The sequence below is a fragment of the Gymnodraco acuticeps genome, unplaced genomic scaffold, assembly GCF_902827175.1.
Source record: "Gymnodraco acuticeps unplaced genomic scaffold, fGymAcu1.1, whole genome shotgun sequence".
Classification (NCBI taxonomy): Eukaryota; Metazoa; Chordata; class Actinopteri; order Perciformes; family Bathydraconidae; genus Gymnodraco; species Gymnodraco acuticeps.
The window spans coordinates 381694-393700 of NW_022989748.1; the positions used below are offsets into that span (position 1 = coordinate 381694).

General features: G+C 42.1%; 4 protein-coding genes across 4 annotated transcripts; all 4 read right to left on the minus strand.

The window, feature by feature from the left end:
- Positions 1–185: 185 nt before the first annotated feature.
- Positions 186–4406, minus strand: arl2 (ADP-ribosylation factor-like 2). The gene is made up of 5 exons (XM_034222312.1): positions 4120–4406; positions 3684–3794; positions 2903–3065; positions 2606–2686; positions 186–629 (listed from the first exon to the last, which is right to left on the minus strand). Exons 1-5 carry the CDS (start codon positions 4182–4184, stop codon positions 495–497), a joined length of 555 nt encoding a protein of 184 aa, XP_034078203.1. The 5' UTR covers positions 4185–4406; the 3' UTR covers positions 186–494.
- A 1135-nt stretch (positions 4407–5541) lies between these two features.
- LOC117563022 lies at positions 5542–6739 on the minus strand. Its single transcript, XM_034241182.1, has 2 exons — positions 6650–6739; positions 5542–6501 (listed from the first exon to the last, which is right to left on the minus strand). The coding sequence occupies exons 1-2, from the start codon at positions 6707–6709 to the stop codon at positions 5575–5577; spliced, it is 987 nt and encodes a 328-aa protein (XP_034097073.1). The 5' UTR covers positions 6710–6739; the 3' UTR covers positions 5542–5574.
- Positions 6740–6748: 9 nt separating this feature from the next.
- Positions 6749–7982, minus strand: LOC117563092. Its single transcript, XM_034241288.1, has 3 exons — positions 7953–7982; positions 7387–7850; positions 6749–7261 (listed from the first exon to the last, which is right to left on the minus strand). Exons 1-3 carry the CDS (start codon positions 7972–7974, stop codon positions 6773–6775), a joined length of 975 nt encoding a protein of 324 aa, XP_034097179.1. The 5' UTR covers positions 7975–7982; the 3' UTR covers positions 6749–6772.
- Positions 7983–7987: 5 nt separating this feature from the next.
- On the minus strand, positions 7988–9704 carry LOC117563173. Its single transcript, XM_034195665.1, has 3 exons — positions 9601–9704; positions 8221–9476; positions 7988–8121 (listed from the first exon to the last, which is right to left on the minus strand). Exons 2-3 carry the CDS (start codon positions 9057–9059, stop codon positions 8040–8042), a joined length of 921 nt encoding a protein of 306 aa, XP_034051556.1. The 5' UTR covers positions 9060–9476; positions 9601–9704; the 3' UTR covers positions 7988–8039.
- Positions 9705–12007: the final 2303 nt, after the last annotated feature.

Sequence of the window (12007 nt, forward strand, 5' to 3'; positions counted from 1 at the left end):
TGGCATTGAAACAAACCTCATGCTTAGTAACAAAGGGACACATGAGGCATGTGTAGTCTGACCTTCAGGTGCTTGTGATGGGAACAAAATGTTAACGAGAATGTGAAAAAATCATTTGTTGCCATTAAAATAGAGGATTGTGTTGCAAGCATATCAAACTTTTAATAAATTACTGTAGAAGCAGCTTGATTTCCTTTCAATATTTATTCAAAAAGGCATTTCAATTGATTAGAACACTAATGCAAGGTACGAGAGCAACTGGGAGAAGGTTCATGTCAGTGAATATACATGGCATGCTGTAAACAAACTTGTATTAGGTTGTCTTTGACAAATTTAAACCCTAGATCTCTTAAACTAAGACGTGGTGTCCACAACTGTCCAAAAAATAATCCTGGTGTTTTCTTGAACTATGGATAGATAACTGTAGTCCGATGAAACGAGTCGTGTCACCCCTTAAACACGAGGCAGCTGTTAATAAAGAAATCGGGACAATCTCAGTCAGTGGTGAAGATCCTTGCAGCGATATCATCTAATAACCAGTCCACTCCAGCTAACAAATTCTTTCCTGTTACTGCACTGCAACCAATGATGCACCAGTGATGGCTTTTGATGTCATCCAGGGCCAGAGCCTGCAGGGAAACACAGCAACATCAGACAGGAGGAATTTGATGCAGCAACAATGAAAATACATTTATCGGGTATATGCAGGAATCCTGAATTCAAATGTAATACTTTTTTAAGAGCCTTTCCATACATTTTAAGACCTCATCGCCACTTTGAGTTTTAACCGTTTGCGACACACTTTACTATATACAGTATTGATTGTCCTTCCTCCTTATCTTCCAAAAATGTGGACGCAAACTTGCATTTCCCCATAACGATGTTGTTTAACAACCGGCGTAAACGGACCTTCGCGCGCTATCAAGCAGTGAGCGTGCGATGTCCTGTTCAGATGACGTCAAACCCAATGGCAGTGTGAGAAAAAGTTTTTAGAGAGTACTTGTCCATGGACAAGTGAGTTTGGCAATTTACTTGTCCGAATACATTTTTCACTTGTCCAGAATGGACAAAAATTGGGGCCACTGGAATCTTCTTATTCGTCATCGTATTTTACATTTTCCCACGGTTTTTACGACACCGCTAACGTAAGTGAGCGGTAAGATTTTACTGCATCACACATAGGGTTGGGTATCGTTTGGATTTGAACGATTCTGGTTATTTTCGGTTCTTTGAGAGGGTAAAAATAAGTCAAACTGGGAGAAAAATATATTTATGAAAAGATTAAGTCAAATCTGTATTCCTATTTACAAATCACTTCATACTGTTGCATTTCTTACGGTTATTGAATACAATTTATATAAAAATAATCTCTGCATTGTTTAGTTAGTTCTAAGTGGTGCAGTTTGAGAATGTACAATTGGCCCAGTCTCCTCTGATGTTACACTGCAACCTGCCTGTGAGACAGAGTCCAACCACACATGTCCAACACATAGGACATAACCTAATAATAATAATAATAATGACACATTAGATGTATAGGCCTAGCGCTTTTCTACAACTCAAATACGCTTACACATGTCCTGCAATACACATGCTGCAGCTGCTCACTGTTTGTAAAAGTAAATAAATAGTATTTTCATTTCAATAATGTACTTTCTATACCCTGCTTCATAAACAATACTGACATCCCTGTGCTCCTCTGAGTCTGGGGGTCCGGGGATGTGAGGACACAGACAGGGAGGTTGCTTTACTTCATAAAGGAAATGGTGGTCAATATTAACAACATAGGAGTTAAAACGCTTAATAACCTTCATTGTGTGTTAGAGAAAGAAAATAAGAAAGTTTGACAAAGATGAGGCTGTTAATCGGGCAGCGGATCCGCTGTGTGTAGAGAGAGAGAGAGAGACGCTGAGCTGCACCGTGCAGCGATCAGCTGATACGGAGCATAGAGAGAGCTGCAGTCCGCGGGGCTCGGCCTCGCCTCCTGTCCTCACAACTCTTATTAATCCCGGTACCGGACAATTGTTATTTGTTCCTACTCGGAACCGTGTTTTGCTTCCCAACCCTGCCACTGTGCTACACTTCCCGCCCCGTCTAACTGTACAGAAAGCGGCGAGATGCATTTCCTTAGGAATCGACAAGCAGAACCGAAACTAACACTTCTAAACAAACAATGGCGGACACGTACAATTTGCGAATGAGTTCTGCCTTTTGTAAACTGAATGTATCAATAATTTGTCAATAAATCAGGCCGAAAAACGTCACTTGTCCGCCGGACAAGTCAATTGAAAGATCTACTTGTCCGATATTGTAAATAACACGTCCCGGACGGTGGGACGTGTACTTTTTCGCACACTGAATGGGATGCCATAAATAAACTACACAGGATCACACTACACACCTACGCAATGATTACATTCAGGCACACTGTATAATACAACCTCTTTCGACAATTTATATACTTATTGAAAACAAGCTACAAAATGTAATACCTTGGAAAATGCCATTTAATAGCCTTAGTTTTCGCTATTTTCTACTTTTTAAGACCCCACGGACACCCTGGTTATTACTTAAAGTGAAAACATTAATCTGGAATAAGTCTCACCTCTTGTATTGCCTCTTTTGACAGGGCTCCTGGTAAGTCCTGTTTGTTGGCAAACACTAGCAGCGTTGCACCAGCTAACCTCTGCATGGATAGGACACAAAAATAGAGTAATATAATATTGATACAGAGGTTAAACAGCAACGTGGTTTTCAGCTACAAACTGCAAGAATAAAAAGACAGCTATTTACTGTCATGCCTCATAGTTTGGGGCTGTGCTTGCTAAAATGCTGACTCATTTCCAGGTTTTAGGACTCTTGCAGTTTCTTTTGAAACTGTTGTATGTGTGTTGGTCTGTACCTCCTCCAGCAGCAGTGAACTGAGCTCCTTTCTGCAGTCCTCCAGTCTGAGTCTGTCTGCGCTGTCCACCACCCACACCAGTCCATCTGTGCTCTCAAAGTAGTTCCTCCAGTAGGAGCGCAGCGACTTCTGTCCACCTACATCCCAAATATTCAGTTTAAACCTAGAAAACACAGAGAGAGGAAATTGTGATGTAGACTGGAGAAATACAGCCTGGTAATGTATCCTGTTCCTGTCTTGGAAACATATGTGAATGCTTAAAGTAAAAAGGTAAAGAAAATGCCTGGTACTTTGGGCAATTATCAGAATACATACAAACATGTTATCTTTCTTAAAAGTCAAAATCAAGAATGTTTTACTGTGCATATCTTTAATCTTAACTTTCATATATAACCACAAGTATGTAATAGTGATACAAACAGTTGTTATCATAGCATATCCTCCCAGTGTTTCAATAGCCACATCACCATGCTTTGGTATGCCATGCCATACATAGATTCAGTAAGTCCCAATTCATAGCATGGCGACACTTTTCTAAGGTCAGCTGCAGTATGTGCTTTAAGTCATGCAACTACGGTCTTTTCTTACAATTTAATAGTGAATATAGAGAAAAAGTGGTCCCATGTTCAGTTATTCCAGCATTTAATTAAATATGTACACATGTGAAAAACTGCCTATAGAGAGAAACCGTGCTGTATGTCAGGTGGAAAGTGCGTCATATGCTATAGCTTATTTATGATAAGGCCCACTGTGTGTGCGCATGGATGTGTGCGCGTGTTACCCTTTGTGTTCCAGTGTTTTGATGTTGAAGCCCAGCGTCGGGGAGATGGTGCTCACGTCTTCTCCATTAAACTTCTTCAGGATGGTCGTCTTCCCCGCGTTATCCAGACCTCTGCACGCACCAGGTTAAAGAAACAACCCTCTCACATACACCTCACTGTTAAATATTAATTTTAATGAATGAATGAATAGGACTTTAACTATCATTCACCCACATTTAGTTAACTTAACAGTGCTAGCAAGGTACCATGATACAGCACAAAATGCGCAAAACAAACCTCACAAACACACAACCGTTATCCTGTTGTATCACACACTGATATGATTTGCTGTCCACGATTTTAAGTTGTTGACACCAATAAAGTTAAAATATTCACGTTGCTATACATACATGTATGCTACCTTGTTCCCAGCTAAGCTAGTTACAGAAAGGATACAGCATCAGCAGCCTCATCTCCCGCTCCTTCTGCTTCATCTTCTTTAAAATCGTTAGTAAACCCATCGCGAAAGTATCCGCTCAACTGCAGATGTTATAGAAAACGATTTTTACTGATTTATAGCTTTGTATTCAATATATTTAGCATCCATACGCAGCATTGTCAACCAGGAAGAGGTTGTAGTTATGATCCTGTGCCACGCGGAGACTGATTGGTAGAACGCGTACATTGTTTGGTTGTTGCAGACGTTCCAAGCTTGTTGATTGGTCAGTGACCATTTTAAGGTGCGGCCTTGCAGTAGTTGCCGTTTGGCGCCACCGTGTGTCTCGCGTGGAATGACATGCAAAACAATATAAAACCTGTAACGCTTGTTTCAAAAATACATATTTTAAAGCTAACTTTTTAATTAAAAAAATAATAATAGAAGACGTTATCAATTTGCGATATAATTTGACAACTCTAATTACACTGATATAAATATTTCGTTTGTAGTGTCCTTGTATAACAGGTTTCACATTGTATTTCCTTGCTCAATATGTTTAGTCTAGAGATAGGGGTCCACGCGCACCCCTCGGAATTTGTTATGCCACCTGATTTTTCTTAATCCTTAAAGTGTCTACTTTCAGAATCTGCCAGGTGCCAAGCTGAAATAATGACCGAAAGGCTCCATTTTTAACTCTTTATTGCACCTAACCCAAAACCGAAACATTACAATTTGATGTAGCAAGAGGCATAACCTTTGAAGTAAACAACATACAGAGACAAATGAATACATTTTTCCATACAATTCTGACCCAAATTCAATGGAATGGTTATTTTTGACATTTGACAACATTTTGACTGTATTTCTGGACAAAAACAGCAAAAAAATGCAACAAATGTGTGTCTGACCAACTACTTTTTTATTTTTCAAACGCATAGAGTGAATATTTGTTGACAATCAGTTTTTTTTCAATCCTCCAAGTGTTTATTTTAAGATTATATTGGGTACCAAGCTGAAATAATGTGCCAAAGGCTAATTTTAACCCTGTATAGCACCAAACCCAAAAATCGAAAAATGAAAATATAATGTAGAAGAGGCATAACTTTTGAAATAGACAACTTACAGAGCGAAATTAATAAATTTTCCCACACAATTTTGATCCTAGGAATTCAATGGGATGGTTATTGTTGACATTTGACAACATTTTGACTGTATTTCTGGACAAAAACAGCAAGAAATGACCAAACATTTGTGTATGACCAACTACCTTTTCAACACATAGGGTGAATATATGTTCACAATCAGTTTTTCTCTAATCCTTTAAATGAAATGATTAAATAAAATCTTGTTGGGTTTATTTTTAACTCTTTATTGCACCAAAATCAAGCATGAAAGATTATGTAAAGTGTGATATAATTACAACTTAAACAATGAATACATTTACCTTTTCATGTCACTACCAACTTGCTGAACTACTCATCATCCTCATCGTCACTGAAGAGATCTTCTAATTCAATTTCTTCCATCTCCAGCTCTTCATCCTCATGCTCATACTCTCCATCCACTTCACCCACAGACAAGTTATTGTTGGCGTAATCGGTCACCTTGTCAAGAGCTGTGTGCTCTCTGAGCCAGTACCTCAAAAGAGAAGGAGGGAGGATGGGTCCAATTGCCCAGACCGGTTCCAACACCTCCTCTTCTCCTGTCTTCTCCCAGCCCATGCCTGGATCATGTGGTTTTGGGCTCTCGATTATTGCCTTGTCTGCTCTCTTATAGAAGGCGACTCTGTAGTTGGCTCGCTGGACATGTGGAATGAGACAGACCTTGGGGGGAGGCAGGCGTTCCAGGTCTACTTTTGACTTAGAGTCCAGGACTTTGTCAGCGCCGACCATCTTTCTCATCATTTTCACCCGTACTGTGTCAACTGATGTCATCCGTGCTTGGCCATACATAATGCATGTGAAGCTCTCCATCTCCTCTTGAAGCTCATCAGTGACCATCCAGTCTGCACCAAGCTGCCTGAAAGCTTTGTGGAGTTTAGGAGTCTTCTCCAGCTTCTTCAGGGGATTCACCTTGCCTTTGCCTTTAAAAGCGCTGGTACAGTCCTCCCCAGTAAAGACGTAGAATCCCAGCAGTGTGCTACAGTAGTCAGGGCCCAGTGATTCCGACAGTTCTGTCACATTTATCAGTGTGCAATGTTTGCCAGAGCCGTGGTCAAGGTAGATGGAGAGGTTGATCCTGCTGGCATGGTAGAGGAGGATCATCAGGATGTCTGTGTCAGGTGTCCTCACCACACTGGACTTGTACCCCCATTTGACAGCCTGGTGGAGGTACAGGACAATCCGGCTGTCTGTCTCCTCCTGGTTGGATCGCAGTTCATAGATCTCAGAAGTCTGGACCTGTAACAATCAAACAAAGTAAATGAATACTACTACATATTTTAACAAATGAACATTTTAAGTTATGCAGTTTTTATCGTATGTATTAAGAGCCCAATTATGGTCTGCAAAATTGCATGTGTGTGTCACGCTTTTTCTGTCAACGTACTTTTCCATTTGTTGATGTTAGGTCATTAGATCTTCCGTCAACACACACCACTGCTTTCATGCTCTTCTCAATCCGGGATGCTGCCTCATTGCTCCCCCAGACCCTGAGAAGCAGGTCACATAGCTACTTCTTGTTAAGCTCATTGCCAAGGAATGACTTAAAGTCATAGGGCCTCCGGGTGTTTGGACCATCAATTATGCGCTTCTCAGAAGAGCCACGTCTGAGCCTCTCCTGGGCTTTGATGGAATCTGGCTGGTAGCAATCTGGAGAGAACACAAAATGGTGCTTGGCAACCATTTGGTCCAGGAGCTGCATGCAAATCCCTCCGAAGGTCGGTGGGAGGTTGGACATCATGTGGAAGAGAGCGTTGCCATCCTGTATGAAGAGGGCATCATTGGGGTAAGGTACGTCTTCGTCCCTGTCCTGCAGCAGATGGTGAAGGATAGTGGCCTTGTTGGTTTTAGCAAAATAGCCATCCGGAGAGCCAAGGGCATGAGGAACAGGTGAGAGGGGATACCGCATGAGTTCCTCAAGGTTGATGGGCATCTCCATAATCTGCGACTTAACGAGCAGCTGAAAGGCGAAGTTGCTCTGCTCCTTGTACACAAAGAGCTGGAATGGAAAATAAGGAAATGAGGAAGGCATAAATACAACAGAGTTTTACGGTTTCATTCCTTTCTGAATAATGTTTTTGTGTAATGAAATATGCAAATGATATAAGTAAAATCAATATCCACCTTCCCCTGCGCAGATGTAAGTTTGACCCTCTTGCTGCAGTAATCCATTGTCTTGAGCGTAAGTTTCTTGAGGCGATCAAAGAAGTCTTTCCTCTTGGAAATGAAGCGCTCTTGGATGAACTGCTCCTTGGCAGCCCTGCCTGCAGCCTCGGCCCGCAGCACGTCAGCCTCAACCTCTAGATCGATGGGAGCTCCAGATGCGAGGGAGTACAGTCGACTTTTGTCTGGGATTCTCCAGGGGTTTGTGAAGCCATTGATGGCAGAGATGACGCTCTGCACCGCTAATTCAGACTTTTTGATTTGGGCAGGCTCCAGCTCACGGTGCTTGCCTGCTTTCGGCATCTCAGTGTCGTCAATCATGCCACACATCTCAAGAGTAAGCTCATAGAGCTGAGCGCGGGCAGAGGTTGTGCGGCACCATTTCTGGTATGCGCCACAGTTGTTGAAGAGACCTAGTAGACCACCTGCAATGTAGAGAGGGAGAAGTCTGAATTTTAGCGTCACAACCAACATGAACATGGAAATTAAATATAGGTGACTATGTTTGTGTCCACAAACTGACATACCTGAAGTCTTAGCAAACCTCATGAATGTCTCCACCATGGTCTTGTCCACTGCTGCGAGAGCCCCTGGGATCAATGATCGTGCAACAGCTATAGCTCCAAGCTTGATGTAATCAAGAGCACCAGGATGGGAGAGGTCGATGTGAGAAAGGCCTCAAACCAGGTAAGGTACCTGTAGGAAATTAATGACAATTAAAGTTTATTACAACAACTACAATAAGCTCCCACTTATTTTTATATTGAGTATTCAGGGAATGAGTGCATAGATTACCTGGCGTAGTTGTGGCCATCATACGCAAAGAAGAGATCTGCCATGGCGCCGTTGCAGTGATGGAACAGCTCGAAATTGTTGGTTTTCACAGCAAAATCCATCATAAAGACCAGCCTTGCATGATCCATCATGGAGAGCCAGAACATGCCCGTTTTGCCCAGGTGGCCCCTGCGTACCTTGTCTTGGTATTGGAGGTAGTCACCAATCAGCTTGAGCAGTGTGGGATCCTTCAGAGTGGAGTTGAGGCTCTCAGAAGTGCAAGAGTGGATGAGGTTGAAGAGGATCTCATATGGGATGTCTGGTTTCTCCTCCTCTAGAAAAACATTGAACAGCAACCGTTCGAGTGCCTCTGTGACCGCCTTCAGACTGAAGAGAGCCTTGGCATATGACTTCCCGCTCAGGATATTTTTCAGGCAACCACTGTTTGCGAGGCCAGCTTCTATGAGGATCTCGGCGTAGCCAGCTCCAAGACACTTGCGCCCAGTGAGTCTGCCCATGTAATTCATGGCTGTGTGGAACTTGCCAATGAGGTTCACATGCTTACTGAATACCTCCTCGTACTTCCATACTATAGGACAGGCTTTCATGGCGACTCCCAGGTCAAACGTGTTGGTGTATGGCTGTCCAACCTCCTCAGTTGCTGCCTCGGATCTCTTGAGTAGCTCATACACTACTGCGTTGTCTGTAATGGGCTGGTTGATGGGGGTGTAAAAGTCGATGGTAGATTTCCTAGGAGGCACTTTCCCCGTGCTTGAAATAAAACCACCAAATCCAGGCACTTGCTGCTTGCCCTGGCTCCTCAACCATCTGCTGAGGAGGTGGGTGTTGTACTGCAACATTGAGGCATTATATGACACTTGGTTCTCAGCAGGAGGGGTAAAGTTGGCATTCTTGGGGAATTTGGGGCCAACTCTTTTGAATGCCAACTCTTTTGAATGCCAGCTCTGGCAGCGTCTCGGGAGGCGTGATCTTAAGGCTTCTCATCTTGGATGACCTGTCATAGAGAGGAAGGGTCCTTTTCTTGGTGCTCACATGGCTCTCCTTCACTTCTTGAATCATGATTCCCCCGGCGCTGTTTACCACATTTGAACCATGAACGTTGGTGGTGATTCTGTTCAGGTTGTTCCACTCGCTGTGAAAAACAGTGTTTCCCTCGCCAGTGATGATTTGAGGAGTCAGGTTGGTGGACATCTCATCAAAAGCCTTCGCCATGGCTGTCTCAAGTTCCATACTGAAGTCATATGTCTCCGAGTGTCCTAGTCGTGAAAGGATGGTTATGAAACACATGTTTTTTTTTATCAATATCAAATACCTGTATGAAGCATAGTTGAGCAATGACAATGTAGGACCTCATAAACAATAAGTTAGCTGATCACTCACCTGTTTGCTTCGATAGAGGTGCCGAAGTGTGGCACACAGGAGGATGTGCTTTGGGAGTTTCCACTTGCTGTTAGTTGCTGCTCGACACACATCTTATGTAATCGAATAGACCAGCCTCTGCGTCTTCTCACACTTTTCTTCATCAAGTGTCCCAGTCACCACTGAGCTCAGAAATTGTACAAGATGCTCTGGGAGCAGTTCATCCATTTTCACAGCATCCAGCTCCTGTGCAGTTGGGGGCCATAGTAGCTCCTTTGACTCTTTGAATGCCTTTTTAATGTGAGAATTGAGGGTGAGTGCTGCTTCTTGTAGTTGATCAGATGTTCCAAGTTTGTACGCACATTTAACTGCTTCATCTACAGTAATGCTTGAGCTGTATATAAGGTTCAACTCAAGACAACCATGGTGTGGTACCTTTGAGAATGTGAGTTCACAAGATATGTCTTTGTCTCCTTGTAAACGTCTTGCCAATTTCTCACTGCGGTATTCAGGATTAGGAAAACCTTCACCTTCCAGTGTCTTCCTGTACAAGTTGCACATGGATCTTAGCTGGACGACTTCTTTGTGTTCAACCACATTCCTAAGAATGTAATCCTTTACTACACAATAGGACTTGTCATGTGCTGCCATTTTCCGGGCCTGCGGGCTGTCAATGTTGTCTGCTGCCTTTTTTCCTCTCTTCCTTCCACGCTCATGGTTTTGGTACTCATTGTTGAAGTTATTTCTGCATATTGGATGATACTGAGCTTCCATAGCAAAGAGGTCCTTGCCCTGCACCTTGCGATAAAGATCCTCTTTCTTCAATTCCTGTGCCCTAGGTTCGATAACTTTCCAGGCTGGTTCTTTGTGTTTCCAACTCTGAAACTTTTTTAGCTCTTCAGTCTTCCCCTTGAACTTGGTTGTTGTTTTGTCACAGAAGATACACTGATTTGGGAACAAGAAAGAACACCGAGCCCCTTCAGTTTGACTTGAGAGACATTTGGGATGGCGTAGGTGGGAGTCATTTATCGATGACGATGATGCACCAGATGTAGAAGCCTTTGACACTTTTAAACGATCCAATTTCCCTGTGAAGGTTTTGTAGCAGGTTTGATGATAGCCAGTTTTATCCAAAGGCAAGCCTTCTAACGTCAATGGTATTTGGTCACAAATTGAGGTGGCTGTTTCGCAGAGTCTCATATCATGAACACTGTGTAGATACGATAGCTTCTCGCTTGCCCCCCCCTTGCATTTGCCGAGCATGATAAAATTACCATACTCAGAAGTTGAGACATGTAAAATACATGTTATCGATCTAATCCTCTTTGGAGGCACTTCAGCTGTGTTACAATGTTTCCTTTTTCCCATTGTCAGCCGTTTATGAAGTAATCAGCCTGAATAAAGAAATTAGAAACATTAGATAGCTACCAACACTCTGAGGAGGACCAAATGATGAAGTATACAATGTTTCCTTTTTCCTATGGTTAGTAGGAGTAATCAAACTGAAAATAAAGAAAAACATTATCTAGCTACTAACTTAGCTAGCTACCAACACTATAGTCAAGAATACAAAGTTTTTTCCTTTTCCCTATTGTTAGTAGTGAGTAATCAGCCTGCAAATGCTGAAAAACATTAGCTAGCTATCAACTCAGCTAGCTACCAACTTAGCTAGCTACCAATTTAGCTAGCTACCAACACTACTTAGTCAAGATTACAGATGTGATTTCTGTATATCTTTTGTTGAAGAATTACTTGTATATGACTATTAGGTATATCTTAATAATAGTTAATAATAATTATTAATAATACTTACCAAGAAAATCCTTGAGATTGTTCCCAAAGAAAGCAGTGGGAGACTGCCATCTGCAGGTAGCCAGGTACCAGGTAACCAACGGCAACCAACTGTCAACCAACTACCGAGCCCCGGTCACCAACATCATCAGCTTGGTACCCAATATTATCCAAAAATAAACACTTAAAGTATTAGAAAAAAACTGATTGTGAACGAATATTCACTATGCACTTTAAAAAATGAAAAGGTAGTTGGTCATACACACATGTTTGGTCATTTCTTGCTGTTTTTGTCCAGAAATACAGTCAAAATGTTGTCAAATGTCAAAAATAACCATCCCATTGAATCCTAGGGTCAGAATTGTATGGAAAAATGTATTCATTTGTCTCTGTATGTTTACTTCAAAGGTTATGCCTCTTGCTACATCACATTTTAATGTTTCGGTTTTGGTTTAGGTGCAATAAAGGGTTACAAATTGAGCCTTTCGGACATTATTTCAGCTTCGCACCTGGCAGATTCTGAAAGTAGACACTTTAAGGATTAAGAAAAAACAGGTGGCATACAAAATTCCGAGGGGTGCGCGTGGACCCCTATTTCCATCTAGACTAGTTGCTTAACGGTAATAGTTTAGCAGTT